Source organism: Artemia franciscana, chromosome 2 (assembly GCF_032884065.1).
Source record: "Artemia franciscana chromosome 2, ASM3288406v1, whole genome shotgun sequence".
In the NCBI taxonomy this organism is placed as follows: domain Eukaryota; kingdom Metazoa; phylum Arthropoda; class Branchiopoda; order Anostraca; family Artemiidae; genus Artemia; species Artemia franciscana.
In genome coordinates this window covers 26,746,251-26,771,577 of record NC_088864.1, presented here as the reverse complement: position 1 = coordinate 26,771,577, position 25,327 = coordinate 26,746,251, and the positions used below count along the sequence as shown (strand labels likewise).

At 37.4% G+C, this 25,327-nt stretch overlaps 1 protein-coding gene across 1 annotated transcript in view; it reads right to left on the bottom strand.

Annotated features, from left to right (window-relative positions):
- The window catches only part of LOC136039408 (glutamate receptor ionotropic, kainate 2-like), a gene marked incomplete in the record, with an annotated part of 174,727 nt that overhangs the window by 120,003 nt on the left and 29,397 nt on the right, over positions 1-25,327 (bottom strand). The window contains 1 exon segment of the mRNA XM_065723135.1: positions 17,024-17,275. Coding sequence (XP_065579207.1) covers positions 17,024-17,275 — 252 coding nt within the window.

The following is a 25,327-nucleotide window of genomic DNA, read 5'->3' as shown; positions in this document are numbered from 1 at the left end:
CTGAAGAACTAGGATCTGGTAAGACTAGGACAATATCCTTTTTGTCGACCGTTGCTTTGTCCTCAATCTCTGGGAATACGAACTTCGGGCCAATCTTTCTCAAAAACTTGACGTCAGCAACATCGTTATCGATGGACTCGACTAGCCCAACGTAATACACACACGAGGACTTGCTTTTTCCTAATTCAAACTTGACGAGAACGAACTTTCCGATTTGGATGGGAAAAACCGGTCTGTCGCTCGCCACAACATCATCCTCTCTCAAATCAAGTGACATGTCCGACTCATCATCACAAATGTCATCTGGCAGTTCGGGTTCTGATGAACTGGTCTCCGAAACTGAAAGCCTGATGAAAGCTGATGGTTTTCGCTTATTTCCCACCTTGGTCTGTCGACGACCGACCATTTTCTTGGTTTTAGTGATTTTCTTTTGTGGCGTTTTTTTCTTGGCTTTCTTCGCTTCTCTGTTGTGCTTTTCTTTTTCCAGCTGTTCTTTTTCAGGGGTATCTGTCAGTATGCGGGTTTTTCCTCTTTTTCTTCCATTCGAAGGATTTCTTTTTGTTGGGTCAATCCTTGGGTGCGGCCTTACAGACTCGGGGGTGATAGGAGCTGTCCCGGATGTACCGGGAGCGGGACCTTCAGGTTCAGAGTCCTGGATAACTTCACCGTGATCTGCTGCCTCTGTAGTAGAGTTAGTAGTTGCAGCTAGTGGAACGTCAGTAACGAGAGCAGGGAGAAAATCTGATTCGCCAAAAGCATGACGATTGAATGGGAAAATACCGGGCCTTTGAAACCCAGCAACAATGTTGCTGGGGCAGAACTTATCTAGGAACGGTTGTCGGGATAGCTCGGCTACTTCATGGATCGATATTCTGCCACCTGGATGTGCTATAAGCCATTCGTTGAAACTATTACGTAGCCCGTTATTAAAAGGTCCATAAACACTGATATCAAGGGGTTGCAGTTTATGTGAACAGTGTGGGGGGAACGTCAGCACAACAATTCCGTTTTCTCTGCAAAAGTGAACAATTTCAACGGAGATATGGCTGCCGTGGTTATCCATCAAAAGCAAGTGAGGATCTTCCTTCGTCGATTTTGTTTCACTTTGAAAATGCTTGATAGAGAGGAGGAAATTGTCACCCGTCATCCAACCGCTTTTGTTAGACAGACCTAAACTTCCAGGTGGGCCCAGGTTATACATCCGGCAATTCACATGAACTCTAGGGAAGACAAAAACAGGAGGGATAACCCGTCCGGCTGCATTGATGAAAGCTAGCATAGTCGTGTTCTCTCCCCGCTCTGTTGAAGCAATTTGTGAGACTTGCTTAGCCCCCTTCCTGGCTACAACCTTGGGGGGATCCAAAACAGTAGGGATACCTGTTTCATCACAGTTCCAGATTTTGCTGGGTGGAAACTTATGCCTGCTGTAAACTTCTGCTAGGTTGTCATAGAACTTGCTGACCACTGGAGCATTAAACCCGGAAGCACGTGCTTGACTAGTATTTTCTGGAGACCGGATTGATAGCTCATTTCCTCTCTTCATAAACGAAGAGAACCAGTCTAGGCCTGCCCTTCCCTTTTCCGTCCACGTTAAGGGCATCTTCACATTAAGTTTTACTGCAAACTCATAGGCAAGCTTACGAGTTGAAAGCCCTGTCAGTCCATGATTCATCAGCGATGCTGCTTTTAAATATTCGGTTAGTTGCTTTTCCTGTTCTCAAGTAAAAACTTGCCAAAATCCACGTCTCTCAGATGGCAGGAACTTAGCCGGAGATTTATCAGTTTCCAGAATATCGGGCTGGGCATCCAGTTCAGCACGGTATCGTCTAAGGGCATCATTAACTGTTGACTTTTTGAGTCCAAAGTTCTCCGCAGCTGCTCTGATAGAGCTACCATCTTTGACGATCGAAGCGACTGCTCTTTGTAACGTTGCTAGATCAGGGGGTGGTTTGTCTCGTTTTCGCTGATACATTCGTACCATTTTCTGAAAAGAAATAAAGTATTAGAACTGATAAGAATAATAGTGAAACTTGTGCAGGTCTGTGCAGCTTTATTTCAAACTCTGGCAAGAGTTTTAACACTTCACTTTGAACTTCACATGATGGGGGCATTTTCGGACAGGCAAGAAATAATGTCCGTACATGCCCCGTAATCTGTGTCCGGAAATGCCCCACAGTGACCTTTAATAAAAAGATGGCTGCCAAAAAAAAAAAATATGAAATTATATACATTACTTTATAATTAGAAAGTAGCCAATAGATCACTCTCTTACCTGCCGAAACTGCTTTTCCCTAAAGCTTGCAGAACGCCTTAAAATTGACAAGGAACATACAGCTAGAAATTTAAATTTACCTCCAAATTTGCATCTGACCCTCTCAAAGGAACATTTATTACTGAATTCTAGTCAGAATTTGATCGAACGTGCCTTACATGCTCGCCATCTACTGACATTTTTGTCAAATTTTTGTATCGATATCTGAACGAGCAATATCGTTTGTCCGATCATGCCCCCGTCCGAAAAAGCCCCTGTCTCCCTTAGTAAGTAGCGACCCGGCTCAATAGTAACCAAAACTCTAAAAACGGAATTTTTATAACAATAATTAAATCAAAAGAATTGCATTTTCATGATGATTTTAAATACATAAGTTTCATTAAGTTTAGACATACCCATCAAAAGTAACGGGCCTGAGAAAATTTGTCTTATTATAGAAAAAAGGGGGAAACACCCCTTAAAAGTCATAGAATCTTAACGAAAATCACACGATCAAACTCAGCGTATAAGAGAACCAAGCGCATAAGAGTTCAAGCTCCTATCTACAAAAATGTGGAATTTTACATATTTTGCCACAAGACAGATCAAGGATGCGTGTTTATTTGTTTTTTTCCCCAGGGGTGGTCGTATCGACCCAGTGGTCCTAAAATATCGTGTGAGGGCTCTTTCTAACGGAAATTAAAAGTTCTAGTGTCCTTTTTAAGTGACCAAAACAGTGGAGAGCACCTAGGCCCCCTCCCACGCTCATGTTTTTCCCAAAGTCACCGGATCAAAATTCTGAGATAGCCATTTTATTCAGCATAGTCGAAAAACTTAATAATTTTGTCTTTGGGGACGAGTTACTCTCCCACAGTCCCCGTGGGAGGGGCCGCAAGTTAGAAATTTTGACCAGTGTTTACGCATAGTAATGGTTATTGGGAAGTATACAGACAGTTTCAGGGGGTTTTTCTGGTTGGGGGGATGGGTTGAGGGGAGAGGGTTATACGGGGGGAACTTTCCACGAAAGAATTTGTCATGGGGGAAGAGAATTTCGATGAAGTGGGCGCAGGATTTTTTTAGCATATTTTTAAAGAGCAATGAAAAAATAAATATGAAAAAGTTTCTTCAACTGAAAGTAAGGAGCAGCATTAAAATCTGAAACGAACAGAAATTATTACGCACATGATGGGGTTCACCTTCTCCTAATACTTCATTCTTTACGCTAAAGTAATTTTATTGATTTCAACTATTTATTCTACGGTCTTTGTGATTCAGGGGTCATTCTTAACGAATTGGGACAAAATTTAAGCTTTAGTGTAAAGAACGAGGTATTGACGAGGGGGCGATCCCCCTCATATACGTAATAAAAACATACGAATTTAGAAGTTCGGTACGTAAGAACGATCCACTGTCTTTGGGGGAGTTAAGGGGGAGGGTCTATTGCTTCGGAATGTGAGGTACGTCGGTACGTAAAGCGTAAAGAACAAGGCGTTGAAGAGGTAACAGCCCCTTTCATATACGGAGTAATTTCTGTTCGTTTTAAGTTTTAATGTTGCTTCTTACTTTCAGTTAAAAAAACTTGTTTTTTTTATTTAATTCGTACAGAAGTGATGAAATGCTGGACTACTATGTATGACTAAATGACCAAGCATATTGGCAAGACACAGGCCAGAACAAATTTGCGCTTTACTGAAAAAATAAAAAAAAAGTTTTTTTTAGCTGAAAGTAAGGAGCGACATTAAAACTTAAAATGAACAGAAATTACTTCGTATATGAAAGGGGCTGCTTCCTCCTCAATGCCTCGCTCTTTACGCTAAAGTTTGACTCTTTCTCATAACTCATAATTTTCTTTCTTTCCCCCCTTTCTTTCTCTCCATTTTTCTTTTTAAAACAGTAAAAAACTTTATCGTAAAGAGCAGGGCGTTAATGAGGAAGCAGCCCCTTTCATATACGAAGTAATTTCTGTTCGTTTTAAGTTTTAATGTCGCTCCTTACTTTCAGCTAAAAAAGCTTGTTTTTTTTATTTAATTTCTGGACGTTTTTTGATCTTGGCTCTCCACACATAAATAATTAAAACAAAATTTGCATATTAATTAATTGCAATTAATCGGAATATTTTGAGAAAAAAGAAGTGAAGGAGGAGGCCTAGTTGCCCTCCAAGTTTTTAATTACTTAAAAAAGCAACTAGAACTTTTAATTTTTTACAAACGTTTTCATTGGTAAAAAATATACATAACTTACGAATTAACTTACGTAACGAACTTCTATATTCGTATGTTTTTATTGCGTATATGCGGGGGTTCAACCCTCGTCGATACCTCGCTCTTTACACTAAAGCTTAGATTGTGTCCCAATTCCTTAAGAATTACCTCTGAATCACAAAGGCGGTAGAATAAATAGTTGAAATTACTAAAAATACTTTAGCGGAAAGACTGAGGTATAACGAGGAGGTAAACCCCTCATATGCGTAGTAATTTTTGTTTGTTTTGAGTTTTAATGCTGCTCCTTACTTTCAGTAGAAAAAACTTTTCATATTTATTTTTTCATTGTTTTTTCAAATAAAGCTAGAAAATCCTGCGCCCCCTTCATTGAAATTCTCTTTTACCATGAGAAGTCTCTCCATGGAAATATCCTCCCATGTAACCCCACCCCCCTCAACTCTCACCCCTAAACCAAAAAATCCCCCTGAAAACGTCTGTACACTTCCCAGTAACCATTACTATATGTAAACACAGGTCAAAGTTTTCAACTTGCAGCCCCTCCCACGGGGACTGCGGGGGAGTAAGTCGTCCCCAAAGACATATTTATTAGGTTTTTCGACTAAGGTGAATAAAATGGCTATCTCAGAATTTTGATCTGGTGACTTTGGGGAAAAAATGAGCGTGGGAGGGGGTCTAGGTGCCCTCCAATTTTTTCGGTCACTTAAAAAGAGCACTAGGACTTTTAATATCCGTTAGAATGAGCCCTCTTGCTAGATTCTAGTACCACTCAGTCGATACAATAACCCCTGAGAAAAAACAAAACAAACAAAAACACAAGAAAACAAATAAACACGCATGCGTGATCTGTCTTATGGCAAAAAATGCGAAATTCCACATTTTTGTAGATAGGAGCTTGAAACTTCTACAATGAGGTTCTCTGATACGTTGAATCTGATGGTGTGATTTTCGTTAAGATTTATGAATTTTAGGGGGTGTTTCCCCCTATTTTCTAAAATAACGCAATTTTCTCAGGCTCGTAACTTTCGATGGGTATAACTGATCTTGATGCAACTTATTTAAAATCAGCATTAAAATGCGATTCTTTTGATGTAGCTATTGGTATCAAAATTCCATTTTCTAGAGTTTCGGTTACTATTGAACCGGGTCGCTCCTTGCTACAGTTCGTTACCACGAACTGTTTGAAAAATAATTTTTTTTTTAACCTTTTACATTTAATAGGTCAAAAAGTGTTAAGATTTTAAGGAATAAATGTTAGTATATGCATATTAAACTGACAATGCACATTCATTTGCATTTTTCTTTCAAAAGAGGAGACAAAATAGGAGGGCTGATTGCCCTCCAATAACTTTTGGCGCTTAAAAAGGGCACTAGAACTTTTAAATTTCAATGAAATTAGCTCTTTTAAAATTTCAACGATATTACCTAGCTATGATAGAGCAACACTGCCTATGATATTACTTATTTACCCTTCTAATACCTGCATGCATTTTTTCGTTTTGGCACTTTTGACTACAATAAACTGAGGGAGTTGATAAATTCCAAGTGTTTGATTGCTGGCAGATTACTAAAGAAATTAATAAACACACTTTCGACTACAGCAAACTCAGCATACTGTTAAATTCCGAGTGTTTTCGTTACTGACAGCGTATCAAAAATTTGATGAAAGTACTTTTGAGTAAAACGAGCTCAGCTACTTGGTAAATTCCAAGACTAAGCATAAAAAATTTAATGAAAGCACCTTTGACTACAATTAACTAAATTAGTTGTTAAATTCCGAGCGTTTTGCTTGCTGGCTGAGTACCAATGAATCATCTTTTATAATCTCGACATAATGGTCTGCCAACCTTCCATTTCTTTGATTGTCTCTGGTTGTGCTTCTTTTAGGTATTAAATAAAAAAAAACTAATTTTTTTAGCTGAAAGTAAGGAGCGACATTAAAACTTAAAACGAACAGAAATTACTCCGTATATGAAATGGGTTGTCCCCTCCGCAATCCCTCGCTCTTTACGCTAAAGCTTTTAATTGTTTTAAAAAGTAGAATTGTGGCAAAAAGTCAAACTTTAGCGTAAAGAGCGAGGGATTGCGGAGGGGACAACCCATTTTGATGGGTAAGACTAAACTTGATGTATATATTTAAAATCAGCATTAAAATGCGATTCTTTTGATGTAGCTATTGATATCAAAATTCAATTTTTTAGAGTTTTGGTTACTATCTAGCCGGGTCGCTCCTTACTACAGTTCGTTACCACGAACTGTTTGATATTCTCAAACAGCCTGTTGTATTTTCTGATAGCTGGTCAAGTGCTGTTTTGTACAATTTCCCGAATTTGTATCTTAGTTATTCAGCATCTTCTTATATGGTATATTCGTCTGTTCCTTGGCATTTAATTTCTAGTTCTGTTAAACCTGTATTGGAACTTTGTCAGTTACTCTGAATTTCTTTCCGTATGCGGGATTGTTTCGGAGATAGCTCAAATCACTCTAAAATAGACTCTCTTAGTTTTTGGACGTTGCTTGCGGAATAATTCGGCAAGGCCACAAAGGCAGCTTGTGTCTTACGATGTAGATAGGGTTTTATTTTACTTTCCCAGTGTATAAAGCTTGAAACAAACAAGTGTACTTCTTCATTTTCCTTCCTTGGCTGAAGGATTTCCATACGTATTAAATCCCTTACCGATGATTGATGCGAGGCATGGGAGATTCTTACCATGAGTTTCATCATTTACTTATCTTTTTGCTCCCTTTGTTTTCTATATGCCTCTTTTCCAGCTCGTACTACTCCGACCGTATGTGCGTTCAGTATTCATATTTTCATTAACCGCTCTCATTTCATTTCTTGAAATGGTCCACTGTAGGTTCCCTTGCCCAGCATATTCACACTGACTTACTTGATCTGATCATTCACATTGATTTTGTCTGATTCTGCCTTTTGCCTGTTGAAAATATTTGCTTAGACCTTCGCGGATCTTTATCTCTTTCTCTTTTGGGGTCTCAATATACCCTTGCCTTCGCATTTTCTAGGTACCTAAGCTCACTGTAGGGTTTGCAGTTACTTAACCTGTAACCTCTATCTTGGTTTCGATGTTCGATTCCCGAGTGTAATAATTTCTACTTCGGGGTTTGTTTTCCTTCTGCCTTTTTAACTATATAGAAGATCCGGATGTCTATGAGTTTAGCCTATGTGGGTTCTCTTTCAGTAATTTTAAGAGTTTTCCAGGGGGCACCAATTAACGAAAATGTAGGCAGACTAAGATTTCTTATTTTTTATGACAAGAAATAAAAATTTTCAAAATGTAGGGTTGGGTGTTTTTTCCTATTGGCAGTACCAAAAAATCGTATTTTTCACAATGTGACCCCCCGTTGGTGCTCCCACGGAGTTTCCCAGATTCCCCATCAGTTCGTCTAATTTTGGGGATTTCGATCCCCCTCCCCCACCGAGTACACTTCAGCATACATGCCTAATGACACAATACCACTTCTATTTTATTTAATATTTGATCTGTTGAAATAACAGTCACACCTATGTCATTCCTCCATGTTGAAACAATTTCAAAATAGAGTTGTGAGCTTTAAGGTACATAAATTAAATTTAATTGTCCCCAAGCAACGTTAGCATAATCATAGCTTTAATTACATATTTGCTTAGCGCCGTTTTAACGCTTGAACAACACAATGTCAACGAAAGAAATGAATTTCTTCACTTCTTTCGATGATCCGAATAGAGAAAGAATCCGACGGAAAACGAAGTGATCCTTCAGTTTTCAGCATGAACTTGAATAAAGCGTACATTACTAATAATGCTTAAGCAGAACATCAGCCATTTGTTATTATTGAACTTAAACTTGAAGCGATTCACGTTTACAGGCATGATCTTTTCTAATTGTCTTGTAATGAAAGGAGAGACAATAAGAAGGAAAGTTATAAAAAACAAGAATAATCCAAAAAAGGGAGACAAAAAGATACTACATGAATTGAGACAAGGTGGTATATGTTATTCGTAATTTGTGCATAAGCTTCTTTGGGTGCCTTATCACCATTTTTGGAATCACCATTTATGACCAGGCTCAAGCTAACCCTGAAATCTCTGCATAAAAAATTAACGTCAAGAGTTTAAACTAAACTGGTGAACTCGTGAGACTGGAAACATAAACTGAGACGGGGCACTTGTTAATTAAACGAACACACTAAAGAATTACACTTTGGTTAGCTTAGGTTTAAGTATAGCAGGTCTGCATGCAAAATGTATTCGCTACAGTTATTCTACATATTAATTTAAAAACTTTTTCCACAAAATAAACTTTTCAAAGAAAAGTAAGGAACTTCATTAAACTTAAAATTAGCAAAAATAAGATCAACTAATCTACTAAGTGTAAAACCACTACAAAGCAGCATCAACAAATAAATGAAACACGAAACGAACAGAAAATACAATAAATAACGGATTAAAACTCAAAACAAGCAAAAATTAGCATGAGTAGGGATCACAACCCTTATGCCTTCTTAAGGCAAGAACTTTACACTTTTCTGAAAAAAAAAATATATTTGAAATGTTTTCACTTTTTAACTTTAGTAAATCAAAAAGTATTAAGACTTTAAGGAATAAATATCAGCATACGTATATTAAACTGAAAGTGCACATTTATTTGTATCTTTTTTTTTTTAAAGAGCGGCTAAATGAAAGGCCTGATTGCCCTCCAATAACTTTTGGCTATCTCGTAATTTCGATCAAATGAATTTGGTGAAAAAAGGGGTAGTCGAAGGGGGAGGAGTAGTTTCCTGACAATTACTTTTGACATTTAAAAGGTAACTAGAAATTCCAGTTTTCAACGAAAGGAGCTTCCTGTAAAGTTCATACAACCATCCCTTCGATAGAATACCTTAAATGCCCCCTTGGAATAACTTACAACCCTTTCTCCCAGGCCCTGGGAGCTTGTTTCAACCCCTAAAGCCTAGTTATATTATCTTTAGGTCATCTTGAATAAATAGTCATCTAAAAATTTCTATTGGGTACATTTTAGGAAAAAAACAACGTCCGGCAGGGGGCGGAGTAGCTTCCCTCTAATCACTTTGACTCTTAAAAAGAGCCCTAAAACTTCTGACTACCAATCCAATGAGCTCCCTCTGAAGTCTATACGACCAAACTTTCTATAAAAACCTTATATGCCCTAGGGCATAACTTACAACCCTTTGCCCTGGGGGCGAGGGGGACATCCTCAAAGACACTGTTTCTGGACCCTTCTACTACGGTGAATAAAATAGCTATCTCAAAAATTTTGATTTAATGTGTTTGGGGAAAAAATGGAGGTGGGGGTTGGTTTCCCCCCAGTCACTTTCCCCTATTAAAAAGGACACTAGCCTCTTTAAATTTTCAGTGAAATGATCCCCTTTCTAAGTTTTTACGACAATTCCTACACTATGAAGTGCCCTGGTCTAGAAAAACAAAAAATAAATGAATAAATAATAAAGTTCATCGTTCTTTACTTAGACAGTCCATTGCGCTGCCTATGATTATGAAGTAAGAATTGTTTTCTAGATTCACGCTGTCCATATACAGTACCCTCATCCCCCCGAATGTGCAAATATATATCCCAAATTTTATAAGTCCAAATGCATTCTATCACCCGTCTCGTGTATTTGTTGCTATTTAACTAGTTTTCTCAGATTTAACCTAAGCATAATTGTTGAATGTGCTATGTTTAACTAAATAGTACCTGGGCATTAGAAGCATAGGCCTGTATCTATTTTGATAATCTCGGGGGCCTACGTGCGTACTTTTCTTAAGCTTTCTAGATAAAACAAAAGAGACCAAATTTGTTGAAAGAAAAAGCTTCCACTAAAATTGGGTCTTTGGTACTCGTTTGAAATCTAAAATTAGCGCAATAATTTGGTAATTTCAGGGCCCAAAGGTTTCTAAAGCATTTGCAAAGCTTCTTAAAGAGGGTCCCCAGGGATTTTGGTCATCACAATCTTTTAATTTGGTAATCAGTGGCACCAATTTACGACAGAACAGTAGGAGGAGGCAAGAATTTTTAAATTTTTAACACAAAAAAGTTTTTTTTGAAAATGTTTGATTGGAACTTCTTCTTTTTCTTCTGCTAAGTGAAAAAACAGAAGAAATACATTTTTTCGAATATATTTATTTGAAAACCTGTCATACAAAGGAAGGAAAATGAGCAGTAAAAAAAATAGAATAATAAAACAATAAGGACAACAATTAAACACTTCGCAAAATACAAGACTCGCAAGTATACGAAAGAGAACAGAATAAAAAAAGACTTACAAGCGAATGAGTACAATTTACATATTATGTGGACGAGAAAAACTTTAAAAACGGTTAGAGAGAAAGAGAGAGAGAAAGATGGGTTTATAATATGAATAACAAAACAGAACAAGCAAATGGCCCGAAGCAAAGCTTGTTTGGGCTTACAACCCCAATACACACACAAATAAAACAATACGAAAAAGAAGAAAAAATAAAAAGAAAAGAAAAGGAAAAGAAAAAAAAAGAAAGAAAGAAGATGAAAAAAAAAATCATTTACCCTGCATTTCAATCGAAACGGATTTACACTTCAAAAGAGACAAAACAAAAAGAAACTAAAACCACTTTACCAGTATCGCCAAAATCAAAACCAACATCTTGGCTCCACTTGAGGTCCGCTCAACTATCAAAACCATAAATATTAAGGCGAAATAACTTTAATTCCCGCCGAAATTCAAGAAAACTATCCATGTTTCTCAAAGTCGTAGGTAAACAATTCCATGCATGGGGTCCTAGATGCCGAATAGAAAATTGAGATCTACGGGTAATAGCAAGCGGACGACGAATTATATCGGACTGTCTCGTAGAATGTATATGAATATCACTTCCTAATTCAAACATACTTTTAAAACATATTGGTAAACAATTTTGAAAATATTTATATATAAACAGGCTTCGATAAAAAATAATAAGTCCTGCTAAAGGCAAGATTTTGCATTCTATATACCTCTTTTGTACCGAGTCTTTAAAACCTACACCACATAACACTCGAAGCGCTTTATTCTGCAAAACTCGAACACGATCGAGATGAGAAGGAAATGTACTACCCCAAACATTGCAACAATATAGCAGATAAGGATGAATTAAGGAATAATACATTGTTCTTAAAATATCTCTTAGGAAAATATACTGCAACTTTCTTAAAATGCCAACATTCCTAGCGAGTTTAAGACTAATATAATCTATATGTTCTCTAAAGCTGAGACATTCATCAATTAAAACTCCTAGATATTTTGTACAATTCATTCTTAAAATACCCATATCAGCAATATTAAGTCTGTCTATCCAAGGGTAATAATTTGAGCTCCTACCATACAATAAAAAGCAAGATTTACTATAATTCAAATTTAACTTATTAAGCTTCATCCAATTTTGTACAAACTCCAGACAAGAACTAATACGACTCAACAGCTGAATTCCTGTTCGTGCAGCCACAGTTATATGAGTGTCATCCGCAAAGCTGAGAGCAATTACTTTTTCCCCGTCACATCCAATGTCAAGATCATACGAAATCATATTAAAAGCTCTACATAAATCATTTATAAAAATTAGAAATAACAGAAATATATAGTTACATACTATATATGCTGCAGAACAATAACAGCAACCTTGAATTTTGCAATAGCGAGTGAATTTATATACTACGGAGGCAGATGAAGCAAATACTTGACAAAGCGAAAAAGCATGGATCGGATTTTACTCTTGTCAGTTTTAGTTAGGAGTTTCCAGAAGGGTTCGTTGTGGAGAATATGGGGAAGGGCAACAGCATTATATAAACTTGCTAAAAGAGGTCGGTTGAATCAAAGTTTACAAGATACAATGGAAGCGTAAGCTTCTAAGATTCTACGTCTGATTTGTTGAAGAAGAAGTTTTCGGGTGTGTCGGATAGAAGAAGCAATAGGCAGATCTATAGGTTTACAGGTGTCTCGGATACAAGAAGCAATAGGCAGATCTAGATACGAAAGGTGATCTATAGGTTGAACAAAGCTAGATCCAAGCGTGATGGAAGGGCTTCAAGGATTCCAAAAATTTCGGTGATACATTGAAGAGTTCGATAAAGGTTTAGAATGTCATCAGCATAGCATATAAAGAAAAGGTTTACAGATGACAAAATCAGTGAAGTTGGGCATAGATCTTGTGCTTCCAGCACATAGTTATTAAAAAGATCGGGAGAAGTAACAGCTCCTTGACGGGCCCCTTTCTTGACTGGTATAAGTTGTCTGAATGGAATCTGGGGCATGCCTTCATCTAGGGATAGTTTCAGGTGGATACGTAGTCTTAAATATAAATCCCGAAGAGAATGAATATTCGCCATTCAATCCACGTTTACCAGCTATCAGGAGCATCGCTCCATGGATAAAAGAGTCGAAAGCATGTCTGACATCATATCCCCCCAAAACAAAGCTTTCTCCAGACGACTCCACATGAATCAGGGCATTTGAAATAGCGATCAAAGCATTGGCACATTTGGCACCTCACTTAAATCCGAACTGCAGTGAAGGGTATAGCGAACTTTTTCAAGTTCCCTAATAAATAGTAGCTCAAAGAGCTTGCAAAGGGATGTAGCTACAGCAATAAGGTGGAATGATGTACAGTGTGCTTAAGATTTCTCTTTTTCGGAGATAGAAGTCAGATCTCCGATGCAAAAGGAAGAAGGAACGATACACTGAGTCAAAATTATCTGCATAAGCAGAGACAGCTGAGACGCAAGAAGTTTTCCCCCGTATTTCAAATGAATAGCACTAACTTGGCCAATACTAGATGAACGTTTCGATTTTAATTTTTGGATGGTATCTTCGACAGAACGGGTACTGACCACAAAATCTTTATCGGGTTGAGCATCCACAAATGATCCAGAGCTACTTCATAAGATTGCTGTATGATGGGATCAGGGGTAGAAAACTCAGATTCGTAAAATGCATACCATTCAGATTCTGGAATGTCAGCTGAGGACGGTGAAGAAAAAGGGGGTTCTGAGGAGGAGACAAATTTAAATACCATATTTCGATCTTGTTTTGCACAGGCAGAAAAGCTGTTAAAATGATCTCTACAATGCTCATTAAGAATTTTGGAAAATTTCCGCTTTGTAGGGATCCGTTTGTCATTCACATGCCCGTAGTAGGACGCCCGAATTCTTTCCATATAGAAAACTAAAACTTTGCTTGTCCACATGAAGAAAAAAGATCTGAACTTGTGTGAGAAACCAAAGATGAGACACCAATAGAGCAGGTTATAGGACAGTGGTCAGAAGGCTGATAATCAAATATAACATTAACGGTATCGCCGGTTAGAATCTCTTTAGGAAGAAGTTTTGAATCTCTTCCTTCTCATTGGCTTAACCGTCCCGAGGGATGGGGCGAATGAGAAATTTGTTCCTGCAATTGTTCTCGATTAGAAGAACCAAGGATATTTTGCAAAAAATACAAATGTTTCATTTTTCTCACCTTACACATTCGCCTTCTATGAGAGGGATGATGCACTTCCTCGACAAACATTTATTCCCTATTTTCTTTCATTAACATTATTGACCAATCAGTCCCCAGCAAAATAGTTTCAATAAGTACTGGACCTCGGTTCCCATAGAGTTTGCTAGCATAGGCTAAATTAGTTTGTATATTTTGAAACAAGGGTTTGAATTGCTGCCACCAGTGTTATAGGTTTTAAGGGGACCAACACTAATACTGAGGCTTATACTCCACTACCTATGCAAGATAACATATCATAATTATAACTTGTAAGCTACTTTCTTACAGTCAAGATTTCAAGCAAATCTTGAATTGTTATTGTTCAATCACCACTTCAGGCTGCCATGCTCTATGCAAGGTTCGGGAGGGGTATCCCGCAAGTACAGACAAAACGGGTAACTTTTATCTATACACCAAAAAAGGGTTGGATCTTCAACGCCATACATGGGGTACTTTTCTTAGAAGATTGTATCGACTTAGAAGACTAAATTTCCTAAAGCACAAATCGTGGAAAACTCCCATTAGCCAAAGCTAGACTAGGAACAAACTTATAGATACAGTAATCTGGAAAAACTACTGCTACTACTTACGACTCAACGCAGCACCAAGCTACCTGAGGCCCACACAGCCACGCACGTTCCTCTATCCTAATCTATTCAAAGTCTTTCTCTTTACACCCTACCAGGAAGTTCTCATTTCCATTAAATCTTTTTTACACCATCATCTCATCCAGTCCACAGACGACCTGCCTTCCGCGTAGCCCTGGACGGTTGGCCGAAAAGGACAATATTTGGCAATCTGTCATCCTTCAACTGCAGAACGTGCCCTAGCCGTCTCAACCTTTCTCTCATAATAGGCCTGGAAAGGGGAATTGATCCGCACTTTTCGCACAGCCTACTGTTTGAAATGTGGTTAGTCTCCCGGGTACCTAAAGCATTTCGTAAGAATTTTGTCTGGATGACATCTAGCAAACCTTCCCTCGTTTTTTTGAGCACCCATGCTTCAAGACCATGTTTGACCACTATCATTTCTGTAGCTTTAATATCCTAATCTTAATTTGCAGACTGTTCTTCCTATTCTTCCAAATTCATTTCATCTGTAAAAACCCTTTTATTGGCTTTTCTACTTTTAACATCTTCACTGCTCCCACTATCTTTACTAATGATACTATAAAGGTAATTGAAGTTGTCCACTTGATCCATCTTTGCGTTACCCAACGTCGCTTTTCATCTTAACTTATTCCTAACCTTAGCGACTTAGTCTTCTTAACATTGATTTCCAAACTTACTCTAGCACCCTGAACTCACAAAACCTCTAAAACGTCATTCATTTTGCTTACTCTTTCATTTTGGATGCTTAAATCATCAGCATAATCTAAGTCCAGGAAAGTTTTCTTCCCTATTTGATTACGTGTTCTCCCATTGCCTTTACTGTGCTCCTTAAGACAAAGTCTATAAAAATGATCCATATAAATGGGGATAAAACACAGCCCTACTTATCTCTTAATTTAATTTGAAAACAGCTACTAGCGTCATTGCCTACCGTAGCCACGGCAATATTATTCACGTACACAGCACTAGTCACTTTATTGTGTTTGTCTGGTATACCATACGAGGATAAGACCTTCGTTAAAGTTCTTGTATCAGCTGAATCGAATGCTCATAATCTATAAATCTGAGGGATGAATGTGTTTGACGACTCAGGCACTTTAAAAATTTGGTCAACACATCCTCTACCCTTCCTAAAATGGTACTGTTCTTCTCTTAAACCTTTTTCTACAGGATCTTTCAGTCAAGAAGTGTCATCATGCTAAGCAATTTCCTACCTGCAGAGACCAGGCTAACGCCTCTATAATTACCAAACTCACTCTTTTCGACCTTTTTATATAGGGGTTTAATTAGAATTTTCCTAAAATCGCTAGGTACTTCCCCTTTTTTTCAATCACATTCATAATCTTCAGTATCTTTTTTCAAACCTTTTAACCACAATATTAAAGAATCTCATTTACCACACTATCGGCACCTGGAGCCTTATCATTTTTGAATCCTTTTAATACCATAACTAATTCTTCCTCACAAAATAAATCTTTCTTCACATCCAAGGTGTCACTAACTTTTTAATTTTCCTTTATATCTTTTCTTGTAACTCTATCCTGGTTTAGCACATTCTCAGAATGTTCTGCAAGTTCAGCGCACAAAAATGGAATGAGAAAAAGGGGGTAAAAATATCTTGTAGCTTCTTAGTGGCTATACCCCATTACAATTCCGACCTAGACCAGGGTCATTCGAGTCGTGCAGCAAAGATATGACTATGGTAAAATACGAACAATTGAAAAATCCTACAAAAACACCAGAATAAGTTATTTGGCCAGCGGATGACTTAGAGTCTGGCTGTGAATTCTAGGTGTCGTAATTAGCTTACTTAGTCATAAAATAAGTGGAATAATTCTCGCGGAAAGAGGGAAAACAGAAGGAAGAATGAGCTTAAAGGAGGGTGATAAATTAAGAAAAGGAAATATATCTGATCATTGGGGCCATGGACACAATGAGTTGTAAAACAGACAATGATACCCGTCTCAAAGTCTTAAGAATAAGCTTATAAATGCAACTTTGCACCAAATAAATAGTAAAATTCGGTATGAACTAGTAATTCATTATATTGTAATGTTGACGATGTAAGGTGAAAAATATTTTAACATTCGTGAAATTATCAGCAAAAAGCAAACAAAGTTTGAGTTCTGTGGTAAAAAAAAGTCCAAGGAAAAAATACGGTTTCTAAGCCAACATTTTCGAGGAATTGAGGAAAGGGTTATGTCAAGACTATTAATGGTGTATATATCTTTTAGTGTTTTTGTTGACTCCCAGACTTCTTTGCATCAGTAATCAAAAACAAAATGCAACCAAAGAGTGTTGTATTTAATGAAAAATGAAAGACAGAGACTGATACGAAAGGACTGATAATAAAACTATCATTTTATAAGAAAGAAGCTACGTAAAAAAATCCTTTGTAGAAGCATTGAAATTGCACCAAAAAAAAATTCACTCACCATAATCGTCTTCGTAAATTATTGCTACTTTGGTCCAATTGAAGAAGTCCATGATGTCTTGGAATGCCTTGTTTAAGGAATTTGGTGCCGGGTATATGTTAATTGAAAATTCTTTTTTCTCGCTGTTTATATCAAGCCGTGCGTCTAAGTGAGGAATATCTAAGGCATCACATACTGATTGTACATGAGAGCCAAGAAAAGGATCTGAAGGTCCAAGAATGGCATGGACTCCATTGCGAATTTGACGACAAACTAGAAAGTGAAAAAAGGGGAAAATAATAAACCAAGAAATTTAATTTCGTTGAGAACTTTAAATTTTATTTTGTGAAAACTTTTTCACCCAAATAGAATTGTTGATATAAAGAAGCGAATGACTAGAAAGAGTGGTAAAATCAGAGAAGTAATAGAAATGTAAACGCAGATTGAGATTCAAGTCCCAATAGATACTAGCGATGTCATGAAGAAGAAAAAAAGATTATTTTCTTTATTTCATTTGCAGGGACGTATCACACAGATTTGTGATTTTCCCAAGATCAAGATACTCGGTTCCAACGAGAGTCTAGTCTCTCATTTCCTTAATTTTTCTAATCATGACTGAGACCCTCCTCTTAACCAAATGTCGTGGAAAAGCCTCTTAATTACTGCATCTAATCCTTTTCTTACATTTTGTTTTTTGAACAACAAACGTTATTGTGCGTTAAAAAGACTTGAGAGAAATGGATTTTTATCCTGGTTCCAAATATATACTACTCATTAAGTTTAATGTTAGTTATCAAAAGCTATGAGCCCGGGAAAATTTGCATGATTTTCAAAAAAGTGTGGGAACACACCCAAAAAGTCAAGGAATCTTAATGAAAATCGCACTATCAGATTCAACTTATCAGGAAACCCTACTGAATAGGTTTCAAGCTTCCATCTGAAAGAATTTAAAATGTTCTATTTTGTGTAAGAAGATAGTTCACGGCTGCCGGCTTATTAGTTTAGTTTATTAATTTATTTTTTCCCCGAGGTGATCTTATCGAACCAATTGTCTAGAACATTGGAAGATTTGCCCTTTATGGGAATGTTTTTTAGTACTTTAAGAGTGCTTCTTATTCCAATTAAATGACCCTATTGTTTCAGGAGTCGCTCTTAACGCTAAGTTGGCCAAAAAGCAAAACTTTAGTGTAAAGAGGAAGGGATTGAGGAGGGAGAATCACTGCTGATAAACTAAAAAAAAATCATTACTTTCAACTGAAAAAAAACTTATGTTTTCTTATTTAATTACAACAAGATTGACTTGTCTTCAATTGGTTGATGGTATCATGTTGGTTTTGACTATGATAACTTTGTTCCTTTTAAAGTGGTTGTAACTCAAACTCAAGGATTTGAAAAATGGCTCTATTGAACCAACTCCAACAGAAATGCTTTTCTGCTTGACCATTAGGAAAAATATTTTTTTTTATTAAATGGGGTTTATTCAAATGGGTTTTTAGGTATATAGTACCCCTAGGTAGTTAAAAAAGAGATAGCGCCACAAAAAATTACCACTTTCAGGCATTTTGGCTCGTAAAGCAGTGATTTTGGAGCGAAGATGGCCAAAATGATGTCGAACAAAAGTTTAAAGACATCTATTTAACATCCCAGTCTCAGTCAATATAGGTTTGCAGTTTACCATCCCTCCCTGAAAGTAAATGCAGTCCATAAAGATCAACCTATTTAGAAATCAATTTAAAAAGCTTTTCCCACAAAACAAGTTTTTCGAAAAAAATTAAAGGGCTCTGTTTAGCCAAAAATGAGTAAAAATAAAGTCAAATAATGTTCCAAGCGTAAAACTACCACAAACCACTATCAATAAATAAATGAAACTCAAAACGAACAGAAATTTAAATAAATAGCTGAATATGATTTAGGCATATTAGATGAAAGTGTAAGCAAAATGGATGAATTTTTAGAGGTTTTGCGGGTTCAGGGTGCTAAAATAGGTTTGAAAATTTAATGTTAAGAAGACCAAGTCACTATGGCTAGGAATAAGTGAAGACGAAAAGGTGACGTTGGGTAACGAAAATATTGATCAGGTGGGCAGCATCACTTACCTTGGCAGTATTATTAGTAAAGACGGTGGGAGCAGTGAAGATGTTAAAAGTAGAATAGCCAAGGCTCAGCTGTTTTTTCACAGTTACAAAAAAGTTTGGAAGAATAGGAATATATGTCGGGAAACCAAGATTAGAAAATTGGAAGCTACGGTGATGACAGTGGTAAAATATGGCTCTGTAGCATGGGCGCTCCGAAAAGCGGATGACAATTTACTAGCATGTTTTCCAGAGAAATTCTCTACTGATTGTTCTGGGTATCCGGCTGACTGATCATATTTCAAACAGTAGGTTGTACGAAAAATGCGGTTCAATCCCGCTTTGTAGGGCTATAATGAAAGAAAGGATGAGATGGCTAGGCCACGTTCTGCGGGTGAAGGATGAAAGATTGCCGAAGGTTGTCCTTTTTGGCCATCCGTCTGGGGCTAAACGGAAAGCGGGTCGTCCTCGGGTTGGGTGGGAGGATGTTATAAGTAAAGATTTAAAGGAAATGGGAACTTCCTGGGAGGATGTAAATAGGGAGGCCTTAAATAGATTGGGTTGGAGGAGGCGCGTGCGTAGCACGTGTTGACCTCAGGTGGCTTGGTGCTGCAGTGAATTATTAGTAGTAGTAGCAGTAAAACTCAAAACTAGCAGAAATTAGCATGCGCAGGGCTAATAACCCCCTTGCCTTTTCAAGACCAGAACATAATTTGCGCTTTACTGAAAACAAAATAAATTTTAAATGTTTTCATTTTTTTACTTTCATAAATAAAATTATCAAATTTTTAAGGAACAAACATCAGTATATGTCAATTAAACTGACAATCTACTATTATTTGTGTGTTTTTTTTACCGCTCTTTACGCTAAAGTTTCTTATTGTTTTAAAAAGTAGAGTTGCAAGAAAGATGCATACTATAGCATAAAGAGCGCGGCGTTGAGGAGGGGAAAGCCCCTTTCATATACGGAAAAATTTATGTTCATTTTAAGTTTTAATGTCGCTCCTTACTTTCAGTTAAAAAAATGTTTCTTTTATTTAATTTCTGAGCTTTTTGAATTAATGCAGGTTTTGATTTTGGACCGTGCATGAATAATTAAAACGAAATTTGGATATTAATTTTCTTTTTCGGCTAAATGGCTTTCTCAAAATTCAGGTCGGACGGTTTTGAGAAAAAAGGGTTGGGGAGGGGGCCTAGTTGCCCTCCAATGTTTTTGGTTACTTAGACGGGCCATCAGAACTTCTAATTTTATTTCTGAACGTTTTTATTAGAAATAAATATACGTAACTTACGAATTAAATTACATAACGAACTTCTACATTCGTAGATTTTTATTACGTATATGAGTGGGTTTCCCTCCTCGTCAATCCCTCGCTCTTTACGCTAAAGCTAGAATTTTGTTCCAATTCTTTGAGAATCACCCCTTAATCACAAAGACCGTTTAATTAGAATAAATAGTTCTTTCAAAATTACTAAAATCACCTTAGCGTAAAGAGTGATGTATTAAGGAGGAAGCAACCTCCCTCATATACGTAATGATTTCTGTTTGTTCCAAGTTTTAAAGTTGCTTCTTACTTTCAGCTGATAAAACTTATTATGGCACTTGGTATTAACCAAGTGACATATAGCAATCGCAAATTCTGTCGGTCTGTCGGTCCCGGTTTTGCTACTTTAGGCACTTCCAGGTAAGCTAGGACGATGAGATTTGGCAGGCGTATCAAGGACCGGACCAAATTAAATTAGAAATAGTCGTTTTCCCGATTTGACCATCTGGGGGGAGTAGGGGGCCCGTTAATTCGGAAAAAATGAAGTATTTTTAACTTACGAACGGTTGATCAGATCTTAATGAAATTTGATGTTTGGAAGGATATCGTGTCTCAGAGCTGTTATTTTAAATCCCAACCGGATCTGGTGACATTGGGGGGGAGTTGGGAGAAGGAAACCTAAAATCTTGGAAAACACTTAGAGTGGAGGGATCGGGATGAAACTTGGTGGGAGAAATAAGCACAAGTCCTAGATACATGATTGACATAACCGGAACGGATCTGCTCTCTTTGGGGTAATTGGGGGAGGGGGGTTAATTCTAAAAAATTAGAAAAAATGAGGTATTTTTAACTTACGAACGAGTAATCGGATCTCAATGAAATTTGCTATTTAGAAGAATATCGTGTCTCAAAGCTCTTATTTTAAATCCCAACTAGATCTGGTGACATTGGAGGGAGTTTGGGGTGGGGGAAACTAAAATCATGGAAAACGCTTAGATTGGAGGGATCGGGATGAAACTTGGTGGGAAAAATAAGCAGAAGTCTTAGATACGTGATTTACATAATTGGAACCGATCAGCTCTATTGGGGGGGGGGGGGGTTAATTCTGAAAAATTAGAAAAAATAACGTATTTTTAACTTACGAAGGAGTGATCGTATCTTCACGAAACTTCATATTTAGAAGGAACTCGTAGCTCAGATCTCTTATTTTAAGTTTCAACCGGATCCAACGTCATTGGGGGGGGGGGGGTCGGGGGGAGACCGGAAATCTTAGAAAATACTTAAAGCGGAGAGATCAGGATGAACCTGGATGGGAAGAATAAATACGTCTACGTCTACGATACATGACTGACATAACCGGACCGGATCTGCTCTCTTTGGTGGAGTTGGGGGGGGGGGTAATTTGGAAAAATGAGGTATTTGTAACTTACGAAAGGGTGACCAGATCTTAATGAAATTTGATATTTAGAAGGATCTTGTGCTTTAAAGCTCTAATTTTAAATTTCGACCAGATCCTGTGACATTGGGGGGAGTTGGAGGGGGAAACCGGAATTCTTGAAAAACGTGAAAATTGGGGTATTTTTATCTTACGAATAGGTGATCGGACCTTAATGAAATTTGATATTTAGAAGGAATTCATGTCTCAGAGCTCTTATTTCAAATCCCGACCACATCTTTTGACATTGGGGGGAGTTGGAGGGGGAAATCTTGGAAAACACTTGGAGTGGAGGAATCGGGATGAAGCTTGGTGGATAGAATAAGCAAATGTCCTTGATACGTGATTGACGTAACCGTACCGGATTCGCTCTCTTTGGGGGAGTTGGGGGAGGGGTTCAGTGATTTGGCGAGTTTGGTGCTTCTGGACGTGCTAGAACGATGAAAATTGGTAGGTGTGTCAGGGAGCAGCACAAATTGACTTGATAAAGTCGTTTTCCCAGATTCGATCATCTGGAGGGCTAAAGAGAGAGGAAAAATTAGAAAAAATTAGGTATTTATAACTTATGAGTGGGTGGTCGGATTTTAATGAATTTTGATATTTAGAAGGACATCGTAAATCAGAGCTCTTATTTTAAATCCTGACCAGCATTAAGCCTCTGATTTTCCTTAGAATTGATTCTTGAATTTTGATTCAATTTTGATTGAATTTTGATTCTTCTGATTGATTCTTAGAATTTTGTTAGAGCTCATACCATATGAGCTCTTGGCTCTTAGCTCTTTTTGCCTCGTCACAAGTGCCATATGAGCTCCTAGTTCTTGTTTTTTATTTAATTTCTCATTGTTGTTTTTTTAAATAATGCTGGCAAATCCAGTGCCTCCTTCATGGAAATCCTCCTCCTCCATGAAAAATTTATCCATGGAAAGATCATCTCACATAATGTGATGTGATTTTCACTGAGATTCTATGACTTTTAGGGGGTTTTTCCCCCTTTATCGAAAACAAGGCAAACATTTGATTGCAAGCTTCTTAACTTTTGATCAATAAGACTAAACTTGATGAAACTTATATATTTAAAATTAGCCTAAAAATTCGATTTTTTACATGTATCTATTGGTATCAAAATTCCATTATTTAGAGTTTCGGTTGCTAATGGCCCCGGTCGCTCCTTACTTCCAATTCGTTGCGACGAACTGTTCGATGGCTAAGGAGATTAAGTCGAAATTTTCAGGATATGTTGAGGGGGACGATGAACTAAACTAGAAGACACTATGTAAATCCAGGTTTCCAATAGAGCCCGTTTAAAATATTTCAGAAACGGCAAAAGGTAGCTTTCGGGAAAGTAAAGTTGAAGCTTTCCAGAAAAGTTGAGGGGAGAGTGTTGAACTAGACACTATAACTATTCAGGTTGTCAAAATAGTGCACTTTCAAAATCTCAGAACTAGCTAAGGGTATTAAGTTTAAACTTTCAGAAAAAGTTCAGGGGGAAGCTACAATGATCAAAATGATAAAAATTTGTGATCCAGGCTGTCAAAATGGTATAATTATAATATTTCTGGAATAACTAAGTGTTTAAAACTAGGACTTCAAGGGAAGGTTGAGAAGATGGTAAACTAAATCAAAATATAAAATGTGCATCCAGGTTGTGAAAGGGGTGTATCTGCAAAATCTGAGAAACAGCTAACCCTATTAAGTTGAAAATTTCAGGGAACATTGAGGAGGATGTTGAACTAAATAAAAATACATTCAGAGTATCCAGGTTGCTGAAAATGCGTATCTGGAATGTGGAACTTGAGGTCAACACACCTACGCACGTTCCTCCTCCAACCCAATCTATTCAAAGCCTTCTACTTTACACCCTCCCAGGAAGTTCCCATCTCTCTTAAGTCTTTCTTTATGACATCCTCTCACCCTAGCCATGGACGACCTGCTCTCTGTTTAGTTCTAGAGGGTTGACCGAAAAGGACAATCTTCGGCAATCTGTCATCCTTCATCCGCTGAACGTGCCCTAGCCATCTCAACCTTCCTCTAATTATAGCACTAGAATGCGGGACTGAACCAAACAAGCAATTAGTATTATATTATTAATACCTTTCCAGCCTAAACAAAACTTAGTAGCTTCCTTATTCATCATGATCCCTACTCCCTGTACATCCTACCCCACCCTTCCTGCCTGAGTAAATAAATTCCATATCACCTAATTTCATGCTTCTTACCCCTGGGATAGTAGTTTCTGAAAACTCCTAATAAGTCCAGTTCTCAATTCGTTAGTCAAAATGTCGACACGATAGCGTTTCTGCTAAAATCGTGAAATTCCAAGTCCCAATTTTGATATTCTTTAAATCATTGAAATTCTTTTCGTCTGAGGAAAAGCAATGGTCCCGGATACCAGTGCAAGACGGGGACAAACACATCTTCTCAGATCTACATCGAAGTTCTTATGCAGGCTTAGAACCGGACAGCAAGAAGTCCCTGGGACCTCTGATATGAATGGAGGCCTTACGCAATCCTGCTTCCATCTTGGTCACAAAATAGTTTTCAACACTTGACGATGCTCTTCTAAAAACAAGTGTTATACATACTTTCATAAAAAAAAATTGTTTTTATGGTTTAGATTTCTGCAAGGAAGGTTCATTCTTTACATTCCATTTGTTATTGCGAACAATTTGAACCAAGGCTCTCTTAAATATGATGGTCTACTACTCCCTCCCTAGACCGTCTTTTTCAATTCCGGTTTCAAATTCGTATTCTAATGGTTCCAGATTGATAATAACCGGTTAAAAAGCACACCCCTCAAAATGCTTATTAAGAGGCGGGGAGGGACTTGAAATATCAAAGGCGAGCTATAGAGTTATCTCTTCGAAAATTTTCAAGGTAAATTTTTGAAAAAAACAAACATTTTTTTGTGTGGAAGTCTGTTATGGACTCTTGCAGGGGGTCAATACCCCCTTGGGAATCGGAAAACGTTATAAATCTACACCCACAGACAACGAACAAAAAATATTCATGCTTAAATTTTGGTTTCTAGTAGCACTCAATCCTCGCTCCCCGGAAGATTTTCTGGTTCTAGCAGTCCACCATCTGTATTGGTAAGTATATGAATGCGATATTTTGTCACGCAGAAAAAAAATTCTGCGCCGCCAAAGGGCCATCTTAGTAAGGAATGAATCTTAGCCCATTCTACCAAATATTTAAAAACACATTTTGAAAAAAAAAGTATCAAGTGAGCAAGATTCATTATTTGAAGCTGATTTAGAAACGGTAACTGCTATTTCGTTAATCTTACTGGTGAAAGTTCCTTGCAAAAGCAAATTTTGCGGGAAGTCCTAAAAATAGCCTGTTTACGACAAAATGAAAACTGCCTAATTAGAATCCCTACAGGCGAAAAACCCATCTAGAAGAATTACAGTACCCCATCTTGAGCAACAGGGAAAATCAGTCTTTTGCACGGGAAGCAGTGATTTTCTCCACCGCTAGCGAGGTACTGAAACATCATAGAGGAATGTTTAAGGGTTCATATGAAAGGCAATTGCTATATCTAGTATCTTTTGTA